Raw genomic sequence first — 20,217 nt, forward strand, 5'->3', positions numbered from 1 at the left:
CATACATGTATATTTTAGTATCTGACTGAGTATAGACCCATACCATATAAGATTGGTTAGAGTAATATAAAGCTCCAAATACACAGAAGCGCATGGACAAACTCAAAGAATCTTGACATAAACAATTAAAAGCTATCAGTTAATTTGTTTCCTTTTAAATTTCAAGTTATCCCGCACGATTATTCCCCTTCATCCCGCGGGAAATTTAGTGATGCGCGAACGATATGTAAAACCGATATACTACAGCGACCAGTCATGCGCGCAACAACTTGTCATACTGGTTTTGAGTCTGTCTAAAAATAGCTGCGGCGTTTACAATACACAGGTACGTCTAAAAATAGAAGAACTTGTTGGACATACAACACCCTGCCTGTGTAATTTTCGGAGTGACAGAAGAAAAAAGCCGAACAGACGGACGGTTTTAAGGAATAGGGTGTGTGTGTGCAGACGTAAAAACCTTTTTATTTCGTTGTTATGTGGAACAGTTAATTAATTAACAGGTAATTATTTAATTTAACCGGTAAAACTTATCAAGGCATGCTAGCTGGTGTTTACAAATTTTTCATAAGGTGGGGTAGAAAGTACTGTACTGCTACATTTACAGATTATTTTATAATATTTTGTCATGTTTTTGCTATTAGATCCTATGTCTTTTAATGATACATTTTTTCTGTATTATTTAATAGATATATTCAAAATAGCTGGAAACGTACAGAACCATTAGAATGTCAAAACTGCAAATTCACAGTGAAAATTCTCAGTTAATCTGTTAATTGGTTATCTCTTTTTGCACTGGACCCCAGTGTCAATTCCATAGACACATACTGAATGAGTCTAGTAAGTCCCAGATATACCTATATTGTAATACTTGCAAACTTTCTTGAAATTTTCTTGAAATTTTAAATGTTTTAAATTTTTCATAGTTTTATTAGAATATCTCATATTTTACAGAAATACATGTACCATTGGTTTTGTTTTAAAGGGACTCCACGAGGATTTTGGACATACTAGGACTGAAAATATACATTATTGAGATTTATGTACCATGAAAATAACCTATAACTAATGTGAAAAATTTTAGATCATGAAGAATTCACTAGCTCTGTTTTCCCAGAATTGTGCAAAATAACCAAAATTGTTATGTTAAAATTAACATGCTCTTAACTCAAGAATCACTAAGAATCGCATAAAAAATTAATTTTAGATTTAATTCTGAGTGAATTTCTTATCATCTTTTGCATACGTTTCTGTTTAAAGTGCCACCACAGTTGATCTATAAATGCCATGGACGCCAGTTGAGTTCTTTTAAGTTAAGTTAAAATTTGATGTGATATTACCTCACCTAATATTTTACTTCATGTTAAGTTTCGTTGATGAAGTCCTTTCTGTTTTCCTTTTTTAAACATATTATTAAAATGTCAACATTATTTAGGTATTTTTATATTATTTTTTTTGTAGGGTTGTCACAATAAAAGTTAGGAGAGATGTTGACTCCACTAGTACTTGCAGCGGTTCTGCTGGTTGGTACAAATGGACAGACTATGACGCGTCAGAACTGTAACAGCGCGGGACACGAGGCCGTCATTCAAGCCGATGCAGACGCATTTATTGCAGGCTTTTTTGCTTTCCACGAGACAAACGATAATGGTGTAGGCTGTGGAGAGATTCGCACCGGAGGTATATTGAAGTTTTTGCTCATTGTCAATATCGTTAAAAAAACCTCCTGTGTGCCATTTCCTATATAGGGTATATTCCATTTTGAAAGTGCAATAGAAATTTTAAATTATAATAGGGGTGAATAAAAAATTACAGTTAGAAATTTACGAAACGGGGAAATCCCCCAAGAGCATTATCAGAATGTAATATTTTCAGTCTTGATTTGTTCTAAACTGGCATTGTACACAACAAAATGGTCCCTAAAATCCAACTCTTTTGTTCCTTACTCGGTATAGAAAACATTTCTAGCAAGATCATTGTCCAAGAGGGTTGTTAAATTGTCCCATGTGGAATGCCAGTTTAGAATTTTTACAGAATCATCATCATCTTACTGTTAGATTTTATGTAGGTGTTTCCAGCTGTGCTTTTTAGTTTCACAATTTGTGTTAAGCAATGCAGTATTACTGTGCTTTCATTTGATTGGCTTAAATGCGTGAAATAAACACCAAGCTTTAAAATTCTGCTGTATTTATGTATACAGGAATGGAAATTAGTGTTGTGTTGCATGAGCATGAATAAAAAGAAAATGTTGCATGATTGTATAAGTAAAACAGACACTTATAAAAGTGGATATTCATATTTAATCTTGATAATACAAGTTTTAAATCTCCAAAGCTCTAATTATCGATAAAGCTCTGAGTGGTTTGTGTTTGTATATATAATAAGAATGAGACATATTTATTGATTGACCTATAACAAGTATACCACCGGCTTCTGTGGTTGAGTGGTTCAGGTCAGTTACTATTTTCAAAGCATTTTCCCTACACTGCTGTGGGTTTGAATCCCACCAGGGACTTTCATGCCAGTTAGATTGTTGGACGAAATAAGTCTCTTGGAAAGTCACATATGAAAGTCTCTACTGTATTTGTAATAGATAAATTCTTTGATAAATGGTTAACAAAAAAAATGTAAAACATATTCATAGTTCTTTTGTTGCCTGGTCTCTTAACCCTTTTTATGATCCTGAACATGAACGTATACCAAGTTTGGACCGAGGTACCCACTAGAGCATACCAGCCTGCCTGTATACTGGTATTAATCAATGCCCAACGACAGTGTTGCATGAACTTCTAATTAATTAACAACAGCTGCATGTTTTTCTGAAATTTGAAATATGCGTACAGCGAATTGGGTACTATTGATGCCTGGAATGACATATGTGTAGTATGGCTTTATGCATGCATGTTCTGTTTGTAAAACCAATGTGTAATTGTATGTGTTAACTGATTTTCCTTTACAGATTCTGAGGAGGGTATAAACTGTTTTTGAATTTGTTGTTTATTTTCTTTCAATGTTTTTGCTTTAAATGTTTTGCAAACATGTATGTCTGAAAATGGAAATTTCACTTTTTAAAAATGGTATTTTGTAATAATAAAACATAGTAACTCCTTGTCAGTTGATTATAATTGAATATTATCTACATGTAAATGCATGTTTAATTTTAACATTAATAAAAGAAGGGGAAATAATTTTGCGTAACTCTTAAAAGCTATCAGTCACAATATTTTAGCTATGTCTACTCCACTTTTTGCAATGCAAGGGATAAATTAGATACTTGTTTGTTCAAAGTTGTTTTTTTTTTGAAAAAGTGAAATTTTCAAGTACAATTATTTTGCATGTATATAGCTTAGTGTTTGCATGTTGTTTGCTTATTTCCAGATATTTTTAAAGTTATGTTAGTTGGTATGCACAAGGTGGCTTTATAAAACTTACATTACAAGATTTTATATATTTAGGACTAGTTCAACTTTGAATTTGAAACAGTCCATGTTTAAGATTCAGATCTTTTTTATTGTAATAGACCCATGTTAAAATTTTATAAGGGATGACAATTTAGAAACAATATTCATAGGGACTTTTTGCATACCACTGTGTTATGAACTAGTACCAGTCTGAAGTTGATCTTTTCTGATTGGTTTAAAAATGGATGGAACTGACCAATGGCAGATAAGCTTTCTTCAGACTGATTTGGAAGGCTGATTTGTTAAAAGCTTTGAATGAATAATACAAATACAAATGAAAAAGCAATGAAAAGTTATTGATCATGTATGTGTGTGTTGCAAGAATAAAATTTCTGTATTTTTGAGCTGTTACCGAACTTTATTCAAAGTATTGTTCATTCAAAGTTTAGAAAATTAGCGAACAATGTTGTTTTTGTTTGTGTTATCATATATAATCAGATTTTGAACACATTTAGTATAATGTCAGTGTACATCATTATCAGATTTGATGAAGAATATTGTATTTCCATGTAATGAATGAATTTAAAAGCATATTCAAATAGTAGGGATTTCCATGACCAAGGGGCTAAGGTCACTGTCTTCAAATCTCATACCCTGCATCACTGTCCCAGGGTTCGAATCCCAATTGGCAAGTCAGGTTCTGTCATGAATAATTATGAGGAAGCTATCCAGGTAACTTATTGAAGGCCTGTGGTCGTTTTAGCTGGTTATAAATTGAATGTCAATCAGTGGTTCTACTAGAGTGCCAGCTTATGTTTAAAAATACTTGTATTACTCCAGCCAAAAATCTGAAAAATTATGAAATGAGAGTTTTTCTTGTTAATCTTAACAATATGGTTGAAGACTAAGTATTTACTTGTGACTATTTTGTTACACAGTCACACCTTATTTTACTGTTTTATATGGGAAGTTTTGAAATTTTACTGGAAGTGGGGCTAAAACTGTGAATTGAATTTTATGTTCTAAAATGAGTGGAAAATGAAACTACCATATTTGTTAATGGAGATAGATAGTGTTCATTCACACATGGTAAAGCACTCATGAATTGACAGTCACTTAGTCAGTAGTCACTTGAGTTATATTATCTTTACTTTTTTTAATCATTGACTTTTCATATCTTTTGTTTATTTTCACCACTATATTAAGTCAGAGAAAAGACAATTTTTATCAGATATCAATCTTTGTGTTTGTCTACTATAATAGCACTTCTTTATTATTTTGATACTTTAATAAAAGACGTACCATACACAATATATGAAGATATAAAAACTATAATATACACTTTTTATATGAGGATCTTTACACTTTTTTATATGAGGATCTTTACACTTTTTATATGAGGATCTTTACACTTTTTGTATGAGGATCTTTACACTTTTTATATGAGGATCTTTACACTTTTTATATGAGGATCTTTACACATTTTATATGAGGATCTTTACACTTTTGATATGAGGATCTTTACACTTTTTATATGAGGTCTTTACACTTTTTATATGTCTTGAGATTATTACACTTTTTATATGTCTTGAGATCTTTACACTTTTTGTATCATGTAAGATCTTAACACTTTTGATATAAGATCTTTACACTTCATAAATGAGATCTTAACATATTTTTTACAAGAACTTTTGATTTTTTATACATGAATGACATCTTCACATTTTTGATATTCACAAAGTATGTAGACTTTTAAAAGTATTTTATATGGAATAAAATTCTGCTTAAAATCTTTTTAAAAACCTTAGTCTTTTTGAAATAGTATTACCCATTTATTTTTGTGCATTTTTATTGTCCTGCCTTTATAGTAATCTTATTATTTCTAGTGTCCTTTTTGTTTAAAAGATAAAGATATATGTATAATATTCCTTTTTAATATAGGTGCTGATGTAATCTAAATGTTTACAATTATTCCCCCCCACCCAATTCCATTATCATTTAAATGCAGAGACTTTAAGTTCATCAAATTTGCCTGTTATATTTACTAGTTTTTTTTTAATATGAATTCTTCAATAGAAAAAAAGGATACATTTCAATACATCATTGAGGGAGTTGCATTTTTGTAAGTGAAAAGCATAAATTAAAAACCAATTATAATAAGAGTATTGCTTGTTCTTGACTTAATAGATTCCAACTATTTTTTATGATTCAGTTTTTTAGATATCGAATCTTTTCAGCTAAAAAGAATAAAATGATAGAATAATATAGAAAACTAGATTCTAAACTTGTTAGGTATACCTATAACTGAATGAATTAAGATATAAAACATCTATATATTGTTATATTACAGCCATGCAGTCGTATGAAGCCATTCGCTGGGCCCTCGATCGTTTAAACAAGATAAACGAAGTTCTAAATGGCGAAGATTTAACAGACTATTACATTCCAGGAGTCAAAATAGGTAAACATGGACCTCAGCTTTTGTTTTGCACAAATCAGAGTCTTTAATTTCGAGACAGTAAAATGAATATTTCTGCTTCTCTGAAACTTTCATTTTCTTTGTGTTTGAATGTTACAATAGACTTTAAATTCTTTCATTTGAGGAGGACACCCAAAGTTGGTGGTTTTACTTGAGCACTTGGCAGATGCTATGCGACTGGTATTTTGTCAGGGTGATTTGAAACCCAACAGAAAAACGTGATATTTTTAAAAAGCATGTGTTGTTACCATATTAAATTATTTTCTTTATTTACAGGAATGATAGCAAATGATTATTGTAGCAGTGTGACAACTGCTATCAGTAAGGCAGAAATGTTGTTCCCGCAGTTTGGTGCTGCCGAGACGGAATGCCAGAAAAATACAGACAAACTAATGCTCGGTAATTTATTTATTGTTATTTTATGCATGCATAAATTCACACGTAGTCACTTACTTCTTAATATTGTATTTTTTGTGTATAAAATTTCATACAGTTAGAGCAAATAAGTTTGTCTGTAGTGTAGGGCATAGACCATGTGTCCATTCTAATAGCATAGATTTTTATGCCCCCGCCATGTAATGGCCGGGGCATATAGTGTTACCCTGTTCTGTCATTCCGTCCTTCCATCCTTCCGTCCTTCCGTCATTTTGTCATTCCGTCATCATCAGTTTCCGTTCATTATCTTAAGAACGGTTGCACACATTCAACTCAAATTTGACATATGGATATGTCATGAGAAAATACAGGTCAAGTTCGAATTTGGTCATGGTTCGATGATTTTTGACAGAGTTATGCCCCTTTTACTTTGAAAATAATATGAAATTTCAGTTTCCGTTCATTATCTCCCCAACGGTACAACACATTCTACTCAAACTTGACATATGGATATGTCATGAAAAAATACAGGTCAAGTTCGAATTTGGTCATGGTTTGATGATTTTTGGCAGAGTTATGCCCCTTTTACTTTGAAAATAATATGAAATTTTCAGTTTCCGTTCATTATCTCCCCAACGGTACAACACATTCAACTCAAACTTGACATATGGATATGTCATGAATAAAATACAGGTCAAGTTTGAATCTGGTCATGGTTCAATGATTTTTGGCAGAGTTATGCCCCTTTTACTTTGAAAACAATATGAAATTTTCAGTTTCCGTTCATTATCTCCCCAAAGGTACAACACATTCAACTCAAACTTGACATATGGATGCGTCAAAGGAATGCGCAGGTGAAGTTCAAATTTGGTCATGGTTCAATGATTTTTAGCAGAGTTATGCCCCTTTCACTTTGAAAGTAATATGAAATTTTCAGTTTCCGTTTATTATCTCCCCAATGGTTTAACACATTTAACCCAAATTTGACATATGGATATGTTTTTGGAATGCCCAAGCCAAGTTCGAATTTGGTCATGGTTCAATGATTTTTGGCAGAGTTATGCCCCTTTCACTTTGAAAATAATATGAAATTTACAGTTTCTGTTCATTATCTACCCAACAGTGTTACATATTCAACTTAAATTTGACATATAGATATGTCAAAGGAATGGGCAGGTCAAGATGGAATTTGGTCATGGTTTGATGATGTTTTGGCAGAGTTATGTCCCTAATTTCACTTTGAAAATAATATAGATACATCTTAGGAATAAGCAGTTTAAGTTTGAATTTGGTCGTTGTTCAATGATTTTAGACAAACTTATCTTTCCTGAATGTTGGAAAAATTTTGAACTTTCAGTTTCAGCACTCATACTTTTAGCCATTATTTTGGCTACAAATATGCAATATGCTATTTTTAAAAGGTTAAGACTGAATAATTTCAGTGCCTTGAACATTGTATGAAAATGGTTTGTGTTAACATTAAAGGTTTTAAGGGCTTTGAACTTAAAATGAAAAAAATAATTAATGCACCATCTGAAATTTTGGCTGCATGCGGGGGCATCCGTGGCATGATGACACATTTCTAGTTGTCTTAAGTATTTTACAAAAGGTGTGTGTTTATTCTAATAGAGCGAGTTCGTTTGTTTTGTAGTGCATAGTTTGCACATTTTAACACAGCACATCTTGTTATGTGTTTATTTTAATTTGACAATCATGCTATGTGTTTATTTTGATATATAATATTTGCTGTGTAATCAATTTAATTGAACACACAGGCTATGTGATCATCTTAATATAGCATATTTGCTGTGTAATCAATTTAAATGAACACAGTCATGCTCTGTGTTCATGTTGATATAGCACATTTGCTGTGCTATCAATTTAATTGAAAACACATGCTCTGTGTTCATTTTGATGTAGCATATTAGCTTTGTAATCAATTTAACTGAATACACAGGCGATGTGTTCATTTTGATAATGCACATTGATGATTATTGTATATTTCAGGTTTGTATGTTCAAATGGCCAGTGGAAATGCTATGGCTATGCATGAAATGGCCCACAATCGAAACCTTCCATTGGTTTCTTATACTTCATCAGCCCCTGCTCTATCCAATGTAGAGAAATATCCAAACTTTATGCGTACTATACCACCAGATGGTCCATTGACTAAAGTAAGTTTTTTTTTAAAAAATAGCAAAAAACAGTTCAATATATTGTTAGAGCAAAATTATAAAAAAATTGTTCTTACTGTTTCTTGTTATATTAAATAAAAAGCCTGTCAGTTTGTATATTTGGAAGCCTGAGTGCTCATTCATTCATTTGATCAGATCAGAGCCAGTCAAGTTAGGTTCTCTAGGCCTGAAGTCATTGTAACTGCAAATGGTCCTTAATGGATTTTGGAATAAAGATTTAAAGATGTAATGCTCCTCAAAGTTTGATGCGTTTGAAGCATATTCTTGTAGTAAAGATATGGCAGGTTTACACAATAAACTTTTTTCATTTTATATTTACTATTTTACAAGTCAATAAAAATATGTCCATTGATTTTGTTTTTTCTGTCTGTTAACAGGCAATTGTAGAGTTTATAAAGCAGCTAGGCTGGGAGTACGTGGTCGTTGTTCATACTGATAACAGCTATGGTAGGGAAGCCTACAGAGCCATACGCCCGTACCTGGCTGAAGCCGGAATCTGCCTGACCGCTGCTTTCCCTGCTGACCCTAATGACGACTCTGACGCAACTGTTGACGGATTATTAGACAACGTCATGGCAACAAATACAACTGGAGTGATCTACCTTGGAAACAATATGATTATTGAGGCATTCTTGCGACGTGGAGAGGTTAAGGACAATGCTGGTTTGCTCCAATGGGTGGTAACTGACAGCGTTTCGTTATCGGAAACATTTCCCGGACAGAAATACCCAAGAGGTTTGACAATCTATCTTTTTCAATTGCATCAGTTAATTAAAGTGAACAACATACATATCTGTATTAATATTTTATGATATCTTTAATATTTTCTATTCAGCTATTTAATCTAACCTTGGGACACCTTTCTTACCTAACCCATAAGATTCTGATGCAGATAATATTGATAGTAACTTATCAAGTTTATAAGTAGATGAGGTACTGACATGTTGGTTATCTAAGTAGGTATAAAGCCAGACATTTGGAAATAGGTTTCTATTGTTTGATCTATTATGCTGCCATGTCATTTTCCCCAGTAAGAAATATTTTGAAAGAGCATTTATTTTTTTATTCAAACCACTGTTTGCCTTCCATGAGAATAAATTGCTGTAATTTTTGACTTAATATTGTTCTGTAAAATTTTATTGGTTCTTTAGAAGACCACAATTATTTGTATATTAGATTTGTTATGATGTGAAGTGTCAGAGCATTATTACATTTGTATGCAGTAAGAGAAAGTCTTAACAATTTGCTTGGCACCAAATTTGATGAATTTTATATGAGAAAATGGCAATGTATGAATTATTTTTGCAATTTTACATTTAGGACTGATTTCTGTGGTACCATCTGGACGTAAGATCATTGAATTTGAGGACCATTGGGTGAGAATTGACAATAACAACCCGTCCGATGAGAATCCCTGGTATAAAGACATGCATATGAAGAGCTATAACTGTCGTCTGCCGGGTGTAACAAATTCTGAGTATACGACAGATTGTCCGGTCAAAACAGAAACCCAGAGGAGAAATGAATTCGTTCAAGATCAGTATGTCGAGCCTGCTGTACATGGTGTCTATATTTATGCACGTGCCTTGAAACAAGCCCACGCCGTGTTGTGTGGCGGCCAGCGAGGAATGTGCGCAGCGTTGAGACAACTGTCGACAGCTGATTTCTATAACAACTACATGAGAGATATTGATTTCATGTATGGGAAGGCAGAACGTATTGAAAGTTTAGCTTCATTCAGTCTTGACCCATATAATGCTGCGGCACAGGTTAAGTTTGAAGGCAACGATTTGACCAATCCGTCATTCGAAGTTTTCAACTTTAATGACTATCCATATGGGGATGCATTCAAGTTTCAAAGTGTAAGTTTTCAACTGACTTTCATTCAGAAGTGTTTGTTTAATAGTTAGTTAGAAGTTTCACATATGTATATCTATATTTATATAGAGAAAAATATATATTTGTCGGAAATCAAATTCAATTTAGATGATAATTAGAAAAAGTATATATAGAAATTGTTTCGCAAATTCTTTACTAAGTAATTTGTATTTAATCCCTTGATTTATGTAAACAAAGAACAAGTGTGATTTCATTCTTTTCCATTATGAAGAATTGCTAGAAACTAAAAGAGAATATTACTGATATTTTATGTTAGTTATAATTTTAAATCTATATATAAATACTTTTATTTTATTTTTGACAGGTGGCCACTTACATTAATGAGTTACTTGAAGTAATTACATCTCGTCTGAGATTCTATGATGAACCACGTGATACAGTTCTTCCATTTATTCCGAAGTCACAGTGCCCAAGCAAGCCTTGTAATCCATGTTTAGGAGCCCTGATTGACTCAAAATACGTCTACATGCCAGGTATGATTGTCAAAATATTTTTCTCTTGCATTTTTTTTAAGCTAAAAAAAGTTATGTAGAAAAATTGAAGCTATTTTTGATGATCACTGCGTCATGCTTGTCATCGTAGTTTTAAAACTTCTACGTAGCAATGAACGCAATGCTCTTGTTGGAATTTGTCATTTACATGTTATATACATATTGGCTAATTGCTGAAAAAATGATTTTAAATTTCTGATTTCAAACAATCAAGCATACTTTATTGTGGATACACTTGATTTATATTGTTATATATTTTGGTTTGTTTCAGGTGACGTGCTAATCAATGCTGCATTCAGTGTTCATATGCCTGGGTCTGTACCGTTATCATGTGGAGCATTTGATAACTCTGCACAACAAGGGATACAGGCAATGCAGGCCTTCATTTTTGCTGTGAATTATGTAAACAATCAGCTTGCACCAAGGTATTGTTTTTATGACATATGAAGGGGTTGGGAGGATGGGTACCGTGGTCCAGTACCGTCCATAAAAGGGCTCATTCAAACTGAGCCTGCAACACTTTTGGCGTTCTTAAGGAATTCCATTTCTATTTAACCTTTTTCTGCCTTACATGCTGTCCAGTTGTCCATCTGTACACCAAACAAACATGGAATGTTAGGGTTATTCTTGTCCTATAATGACCTATAGACAAATTTTTTAGCAGTTATTTTTAGCTCACCTGAGCATATGCTCAGGGTGAGCTATTAGGATCACTCTTCGTCCGTCGTACGTCGTCAGTCGTCCATTGTCCGTCATACGTTGTCCGTTCACACTTTTCAAACGACATCTCCTGCCTTACATGCTGTCCAGTTGTCCATCTGTACACCAAACAAACATGGAATGTTAGGGTTATTCTTGTCCTATAATGACCTATAGACAAATTTTTTAGCAGTTATTTTTAGCTCACCTGAGCATATGCTCAGGGTGAGCTATTAGGATCACTCTTCGTCCGTCGTACGTCGTCAGTCGTCCATCGTCCGTCATACGTTGTCCGTTCACACTTTTCAAACGACATCTCCTCTTAAACCATAAGGCAGATAATAATGAAACTTCACAGGGATGTTCCTTGTGTGAAGCCTTAACAAAGTTGTTCAAAGAATTCCATTCCATGCAGAACTCTGGTTGCCATGGCAACCAAAAGAAAAAACTTTAAACATCTTCTTCTAGAAAACCTAAAGAGCTAGAGCTTAGATATTTGGCATGAAACATCTTCTAGTGAGTGTCTACCAAGATTGTTCAAATAAAATCCCTGGGGTCAAAATTGGCCCCGCCCCAGGGGGTCATTGATTTTCCCTATATGCATATAGTAAAAACTTTAAAAAATCTTCTTTTAAAGAACCCAAAGAGCTAGAACTAAGATATTTAGCATGAAACATCTTCTAATCGGTGTCTACCAAGATTGTTCAAATAAAAGCCCTGCGGTCAAAATTGGCCCCGCCCCAGGGGGTCATTGATTTTCCTTATATGCATATAGTAAAAACTTAAAAAAATCTTCTTCTAAAAAACCCAAAGAGCTAGAGTTTAGATATTTGGCATTTAATATGTTCTAATGGATGTCTACCAAGTTTGTTCAAATAAAAGCCCTGGGGTCAAAATTGGTCCCGCCCCAGGGGGGTCATTGATTTTCCCTATATGCATATAGTAAAAACTTAAAAAAATCTTCTTTTAAAGAACCAAAAGAGCTAGACCTAAGATATTAAGCATGAAACATCTTCTAATAAGTGTCTACCAAGATTGCTCAAATAAAAGCCCTGGGGTCAAAATTGGCCCCGCCCCAGGGGGTCATTGATTTTTCCTATATGCATATAGTAAAAGCTTAAAAAAATCTTCTTTTAAAGAACCCAAAGAGCTAGACCTAAGATATTAAGCATGAAACATCTTCTAATAAGTGTCTACCAAGATTTCAAATAAAAGCCCTGGGGTCAAAATTGGCCCCGCCCCAGGGGGTCATTGATTTTCCCTATATGCATATAGTAAAAACTTAAAAAAAAGTCTTCTTCTAAGAAACCCAAAGAGCTAGAGCTTAGATATTTGGTGTAAAACATGTTCTAATGGATGTCTACCAAGTTTGTTCAAATAAAAGCCCTGGGGTCAAAATTGGCCCAGCCCCAGGTAGTCATTGATTTTCCCTATGTGCATAAAGTAAAAACTCAAAAAAATCTTCTCTTAAAGAACCCAAAGAGCTAGAGCTAAGATATTAAGCATGAAACATCTTCTTATCAGTGTCTACCAAGTTTGTTCAAATAAAAGCCCTGGAGTCAAAATTGGCCCCGCCCCAGGGGGTCATTGATTTTCCCTACATGCATATAGTAAAAACTTAAAAAAGTCTTCTTCTAAAAAACCCATAGAGCTAGAGCTTAGATATTTGGTGTAAAACATGTTCTAATGGATGTCTACCAAGTTTGTTCAAATAAAAGCCCTGGGGTCAAAATTGGCCCAGCCCCAGGGGGTCATTGATTTTCCCTATGTGCATACAGTAAAAACTCAAAAAAATCTTCTCTTAAAGAACCCAAAGAGCTAGAGCTAAGATATTAAGCATGAAACATCTTCTTATCAGTGTCTACCAAGTTTGTTCAAATAAAAGCCCTGGAGTCAAAATTGGCCCCGCCCCAGGGGGTCATTGATTTTCCCTATATGCATATAGTAAAAACTTAAAAAAAATTGTTTTAAAGAACCCAAAGAGCTAGAGCTAAGATATTTAGCATGAAACATATTCTAATGGGTGTCTACCAAATTTGTTCAAATAAAAGCCCTGGGGTCAAAATTGGCCCTGTCCCAGGGGTTATTGATTTTCCCTATATACATAGAGTAAAAAGTTAAAAATCTTCTATTAAAGAACCAAAAGAGCTAGAGCTAAGATATTTAGCATGAAACATGTTCTAATGGATGTTTACCAAGTTTTTTTCAAATAAAAGCCCTTGGGTCAAAATTGGCCCTGCCAGGGAGAGGGGGAGGGGGCAAAAGTCATTGTTATTCATTATTTGTCTATAGTAAAAACTTAACATCATGAAATATCTTTTAATGGGTGTCTTCCAAGTTTGTTAAAATAAAAGCCCTTTGGTTTAAACTGGCCCGGCCCTTGGGGCCTATGTTCAGGTGAGCGACCCCAGGGCCATCATGGCCCTCATGTTTTGTTTGGTCATCAGAAGGCATCCAGGCTCGGTGACTTCCTGCTGTCTAGCACAGTGTAAAACAATGCAGTTCATGTATATTCTACAACACAAGTTTAAAGGAAAAATCTAAATAGTTTTCTTCAAAAAATGTATTTGAAGGAATAAGGTAGCAGTGGTCAATGTGTCTGTCTATCAACCCGAGATTGCGGGTTATTTTCTCATTTTAAACCAGTACTTTGTCAGTTCCAGAAAGCGGACTCGAGAATGGTTTAATTTTGCTAAAGGTTTTTTTTTCAAACTTCAAACTGAAGTCAAAAAGCATGTATACTAAATGTGATTAAGGAGACATTGATTTCACAAATCTAATTGGTTTAAGATATATAATTGTTGAGATATTTATACCTTAACTATGAAGTATTGTGTGATAAAAACACTGCAAGAAGCAATTTTTAGCTCGACTTTTCTATGAAAAGGGGAGCTATCCTACTCGCCCCGGCGTCGGCGTCGGCGTTAGCGTTGGCGTCACACCTTGGTTAAGTTTTTCGTACCACCCCACTTTATTTCAGAAGTATTACAAGTATGGCTTTGAAACTTACCATACTTGTTCACCATCATAACCTCCATCTACAGACAAGAGTACATAACTCTGTCAAGGTTTTTGACAGAATTATGGCCCTTTTTTGACTTAGAAAGTGTATTGAGCTTGGTTAAGTTTTTTGTACCACCTCACTCTATTTCAAAACCATTGGAGGTATTGCTTTGAAACTGACCATACTTGTTTACCATCACGACCTTCATCAACAGACAAGAGGACATAACTCTGTCAAGGTTTTTGACAGAATTATGCCCCTTTTTGACTTAGAAAATACATTGAATATGGGTAAAATCCACTTATTGCCTTAACCCTTTGAGATATTGCTTTGAAACTTTTAATGCTATTTCACATCATTACCCCCATCTGTACGCAAGAGAAGGTAACTCTGTCAAGGATTTGTTTTAAAAATTAAGGCCTTTTATCGACTTAGAATCTTGGTTAAGTTTTTAGTACCAGTCCACTTTTTGACTGAACTGTTTGAGATATTAATTTGAAAGTTGGAATACTTGTTTACAATCATGATTCCCAAACATGTCCAGGAGAAGGTAATTCTGTCAAAGATTTTATTTGAATTATGGCCCTTAACTGTCAATGTTTTGTATTATAGGCAAGCACTAAAAAAGTTTTTTTTTCTTTCTTACCAGCCCTCTTTTGACTTAAACATTTCAAACTTTGCTGCAGTGTTCAAGGGTATCACACAATTCAGTAAAATAATTCTTCACTAAATATCTTAATGCTCATGGCCATTGTTCACTTTAAAAATACAGAGATTCTTGTATTGCCTTTTACTGCAAAAACTTTTTTTATTGGCAAGCAATAAAAAAGTCGAGCGCGCTGTCTTACGGACAGCTCTTGTTTTATATGTAGTTTATTAGCTAGTTTGTCATAGTAATGCCTTTAAAAGCACCTGAAAGAGTAAATAGTACTTTCTTAAATAGATTATGGAAGTACCTTAAGATGGTTAGAGTCGATGACTTCTAATCCAGTTACCTCTTTGGCGTGGGTTCGATCCCTGGGAGATGCTTTGGTAGTTTAGCGCAGAGGAAGGTAGTCTAGTACTGGTGTAACTCTCCAGGAACGATGGTTAGGAAACTACCCACCTATATGACTGAAATACCGTTGGATAAAGGCGAAAAATGAAACAAACAAACAAACAATAAGATTACATTATTTGGGATGTTATATTACGCAAGTGCGTTTAACTTTTGTTTAAATTTTTACAGCACTGGCCGATTGAAGGGAGTAACACTTGGCGCACTTGGATTTGACGACTGTATGGACCCAGTTTTAAGCAATCATTTAATCACTGAAGTTCAGAGGTATGGCCGCCAGATCACAGATATGAATGGCGATAACATGCTTGACCCTCGTACTGTAGAGGTGTTCATGGCGCGAGGTCTTGACCCTTGGATGGCAATTTCTATGTCCAATTTGATGGATACAATGAAACGTCCAGTAATCGGAGTAGAAACATACACTGAGGCTCTAGATGGATCCGATATGTACAAGTATCCATATTTCCTGCGAGCGCAGTATGGCCTTCGAAATCAGGCTATGTCTATCGTGAATGTGGCGAAGAGAAATGGCTGGAAATATTTACAGAGTGTTCACCACACTGGAATGTGGGGTATTGAGGCAAATGATGTTTTAAAGCGAGTTGCCGCAGAAGAGGGTATCTGCATTGTAGCCTCATACGAAATTCCTGATATGGGTGGTGGCGCTGAAGTTGTTGAAAAATTGCGTGCACGACCAGACGTACAGCCTGTTGTTTTAATGCTGCTTTCATATGGCTTTCGCAATTTTATGGAGGGCATGAAGGAACTCAATGTTATTGATGAATTCCAACTTATATCTGCCATAGGCGATAATAAACAAAGTGTGGCAGGGTATGAGGATTACATCAACGGTATGATCAGTTTTGAGCTATGGTGGCCTGCCACTTCTGTTGGCGGATTGCCAACTTTGGAAGGGTTCCGTCAACATTTGAAGAATATAGATGTTAAGACGTACATGACCAATCCATGGATGCAAGAATGGTTTGAGAACTTCTACAGCTGTAAGTTTAATCCTACGGGCTCTGAAGTAGCATGTGGAAATCAGAAATTGTTCGAAGATTTCGAACTGAACTCTGATGTGATAGCAACAATTTATGGTGTTTTTGCAGCAGCACAGGGTCTTGACGAAACATTAAAGGAATATTGTGGGACAGGTATGTAAAATTTCTTATCTTTGAATTTTTTTGAAACTTTTTTTTTTTCAATTTAAGTGGAATTTTATTTATATAACTACTGTCTTTGTTATGATATTGAGACAATTCAAATTATGAGCGGTTAAGTACTGGTAATCAGGTAAGAAACTTCAATTCATCCGTGTTACATAATGTCAGGGTTCTACTTGAGTGCCTGTTCGCACCTGAAGTAATGAACAGAGTCACATGATGTCAGTCCCTCAAGCAGTAAAGCTGGAATGTCAGCATGTGACATTTAAAGTGTTGGGGCAACTTAAAACCAAACAAAAACAAAAAAATTATCGATTGTTGCAGAATGAGTAAATCCATTTAGAACATTGTATAACAAAACCATCATCAATGTTATTGAAAATTTCAAAATAAGAACCGGTACTGACTGAATAGGGGAACAGTGCAGACCATGATCAGACGGCAAAGACGTGCTGGCTGAGCTCTGTCTGCACTGTTGCATAGGTAGTTTTAGTATCTGTCAGCAAGTTAAACATGATGTCAGTCCCTCAAGCAGTAAAGCTGGAATGTCAAAACAACAATTTTAAGCTAGCTTATTTGGTAATACATAATAAATTTTAAAATGTTACCTGGATCATTGGGTCAGTATGTCTGCTCACAAAATATATATATAGATAAACATACATGTATTATTTTATTTTCATATTTTAGGATATGATGGGTTATGCGGTGATTTTATCAATGCTAGAGATAAGGGAATGGTTCTGTTGCAAAATATTCGTGGGAAAACCAGATACACCGAAGACGCAAATACGTATAGATTTTTTGACAACAATGGCAACTTGCCAACAAAATACTTCAACTACAATGGAGAACTGGACACATTTACATATGTAAGTGTAAATAGTAAATTTTCATCATATTTTAAGTTTTTGTTGTTGACACATACATACATTTTATATTGTGATGAGCAAAATTAACTTTATCTGAAAAATCTTTACCCATCTGGCAGTTACTTGAATTATATTTGATTGTTTGGTTTGTTTGGTTATTACCCAGGCATGAATTTTCTTAGCCTTTATCAGAACATATTCTGGAACATTTTATCTACAAAATGTGATTTTAGGATTGCTTGCCAGTCCATTGACCTAGTAGAATTTAGGTCTGTGAAAATCAAGCAGCTTATCACCTTATTTTCTGAAAATGAAACGACTGATTTTCCAATGGAGGGACTAATTTATCCTTAATCAAAATAAAATGATCACAATTCTGGGCTTTTTAAACCTGGTGAATATATCAAATGGACTTGTCCGTCTTTCAGTCTGGTAAAAACCATTCATCATTTATAGGGAAAATTCATTATTAAGTTCTGATTGAATAATAAACAATGCAGATCATGATCAGACAGTACAACCTTTACGAAATTCCTTTTTAACTCACTTGTATGCTAGTTTATATGTAAATTATACTTTAATGTGACGGCAGACCAGACAGCAAGGTTGTGCCAGCTGATCTTGGTCTGCACTGGTCACATGGGTAGACTCTGTTCCTTCCAGAAGGCTTCAAGTTTAAATGATTATGAATGGAGGTTTTTTTTTATCAACAAATATATACCCTTAGACATAACAGAATTGGGTGACATACCATTGAAAAACAATGTAATCTATTGACTTTACATACTGTTGATGACTGAATGAAATTTCTTGTGCTCAAGGGGCATGAGGGATGTTGCTTTTTTCAGTATCCCTCATGTACAGGCTTATTTAAACTGAGTCTGCAATTTTCATGTAATTGCGCTGATTTAAATTGAAAAATTTAAATCAAAATTTAATAAAATTGTATTTTATCCAGATATCCATATATACTGTTTGTAGTATAAGAATATTATGAGGGTAAAATTACATTAAAACATGACAATTTGTGTGTTCAAATTATATTTTATAAATTATTCTGTATGTTATTGAGAGTTGATGTTTTAATATATTTTCATCGGATATTTTTAGGTATTATTAATTTTCGTTGAATTTTATTTTTCAGGTTGGCGATTATAAACCAGCTGAGGGAGTACTTTACTTAGAGAACTTCAGATTAATTGGGGACAGCAGTACTTCTCAGGTGTCATCTGAGTGTCCAGGCGTCTGTATGGAATGCTTGTACCTGTTTGGTAACCAAAAGTTCATGTATATTCCCGGTGACATTATCATACCAGGAATATTTGATGTACATTACCAGGGCGATTCTCCATACAGCTGTGCTGATCTCAGAAAAGACAATGGATTCCAGTACACGGAGGCATTCCGTTTTGCTTTACAACAAATAAATTTAGGTCAGGCAGGTGTGAAGTTGAATAATGTCAGGCTTGGAGGTCTGGGTTTTGACGGCTGCACCGATCATATAAGAGCATCGGCTATTGTAACCGGAATGTATTCTGGTGCTTTCCCAACTCCAGGTTCAAATCTTGCAAATGTTGATGTTAATATTGAAGATTTAGCAGGGTGGTTATCATATGAAAGTGAAAGTACAATCAGTATTACAAAAATTCTGGAAAGATTTAATGTACCTGCTGTTACCCCAGGTGCTACTTCACCAGTTCTTGATGACAAGTCCGAATTCATCAACTTTTTCCGTACCATTCCATCAGACGGCCGTGTTGCTGAAGCTATGGCCAAACTGTCCAATAAACTTGGCTTCAGTTATATCGTAACACTAAATGCACCAGAGGAAGGAAGCCGTGATGCAGTAAGGCATTTCCGCATGTATGCTGAAGACCTCGGCATTTGCATCGGGGCTTCATATGAGTTTGAGACAGACGGTGATGAAAACCAAATTCTTGACTATGTTCTCCAGTCAACAACAAAAGTAGTTGCAGTTTTTGCAAGCCCTGATCGTTACATTGAAAACTTGATAAAATTAAAAGATTCAAAATCAGCTGCTGCCAATCTGATTTTCATCGCCAACCAACCATGGGACACGCAAGCTAAAAATGCCATTCAGGGCTCATTTACCCCTATACCAGCTACAATTAATTTCAGAATGGACGGAAATGTAGTAATCGAGGAGTTCTTGTACTATCTGGAAAGTGAGAGTACCCGACTACTAGAAAATGCGAATCCGTGGTTCCGTGAGTACTATGAGGTGGTCATGCAATGTAACCTGGCAGGAACGTATAAATATGACAGAGCATGCAGAGATACTAGCTTTGATGCATTAGGTATGTGAAATGTATCATTATGTAGTTTTTTTACTTAATATAATTATAATTTTATGCCAGTTAAAACCTGACATACTTGATAGCTAGCTCCAGGATAGCTTTCTCAAATATTTAAAAAAGAAATTCAGTACTTAAGTCTTTTGTTAGTTCTGACCACGTCCTTTCTTTGATTTTCATCAAGGCACAAAACTTGAAATGATAAATATACAAAGTAATAATTTTTTAAGGGCTATGTAGATATGTGTTGTTGCTGAGAGATGTTGC

The 20,217-nt window shown here is 34.5% G+C and overlaps 1 protein-coding gene across 2 annotated transcripts in view; it reads left to right on the forward strand.

Moving 5' to 3' along the window:
* The first annotated feature begins 320 nt into the window (after positions 1 to 320).
* LOC132757831 (uncharacterized) overlaps positions 321 to 20,217 on the forward strand; it is a 32,731-nt gene continuing 12,834 nt past the window's right edge. The window contains exons 1-13 of one of the 2 annotated variants that reach the window (XM_060749274.1): positions 321 to 500; positions 1,459 to 1,677; positions 2,957 to 2,968; positions 5,749 to 5,859; positions 6,154 to 6,276; positions 8,260 to 8,426; positions 8,825 to 9,182; positions 9,768 to 10,309; positions 10,651 to 10,819; positions 11,109 to 11,262; positions 15,769 to 16,754; positions 17,454 to 17,635; positions 18,780 to 19,953. In XM_060749274.1, the coding sequence (XP_060605257.1) occupies positions 1,485 to 1,677; positions 2,957 to 2,968; positions 5,749 to 5,859; positions 6,154 to 6,276; positions 8,260 to 8,426; positions 8,825 to 9,182; positions 9,768 to 10,309; positions 10,651 to 10,819; positions 11,109 to 11,262; positions 15,769 to 16,754; positions 17,454 to 17,635; positions 18,780 to 19,953 (4,171 nt within the window). In that variant the 5' untranslated portion in view covers positions 321 to 500; positions 1,459 to 1,484. The remainder of the gene's footprint in view (positions 501 to 1,458; positions 1,678 to 2,956; positions 2,969 to 5,748; positions 5,860 to 6,153; positions 6,277 to 8,259; positions 8,427 to 8,824; positions 9,183 to 9,767; positions 10,310 to 10,650; positions 10,820 to 11,108; positions 11,263 to 15,768; positions 16,755 to 17,453; positions 17,636 to 18,779; positions 19,954 to 20,217) is intronic. The other variant, XM_060749275.1, reaches the window with a different exon arrangement.

This window comes from Ruditapes philippinarum, unplaced genomic scaffold, assembly GCF_026571515.1.
Source record: "Ruditapes philippinarum isolate M1 unplaced genomic scaffold, ASM2657151v2 ctg64_1_1_1_1, whole genome shotgun sequence".
Classification (NCBI taxonomy): domain Eukaryota; kingdom Metazoa; phylum Mollusca; class Bivalvia; order Venerida; family Veneridae; genus Ruditapes; species Ruditapes philippinarum.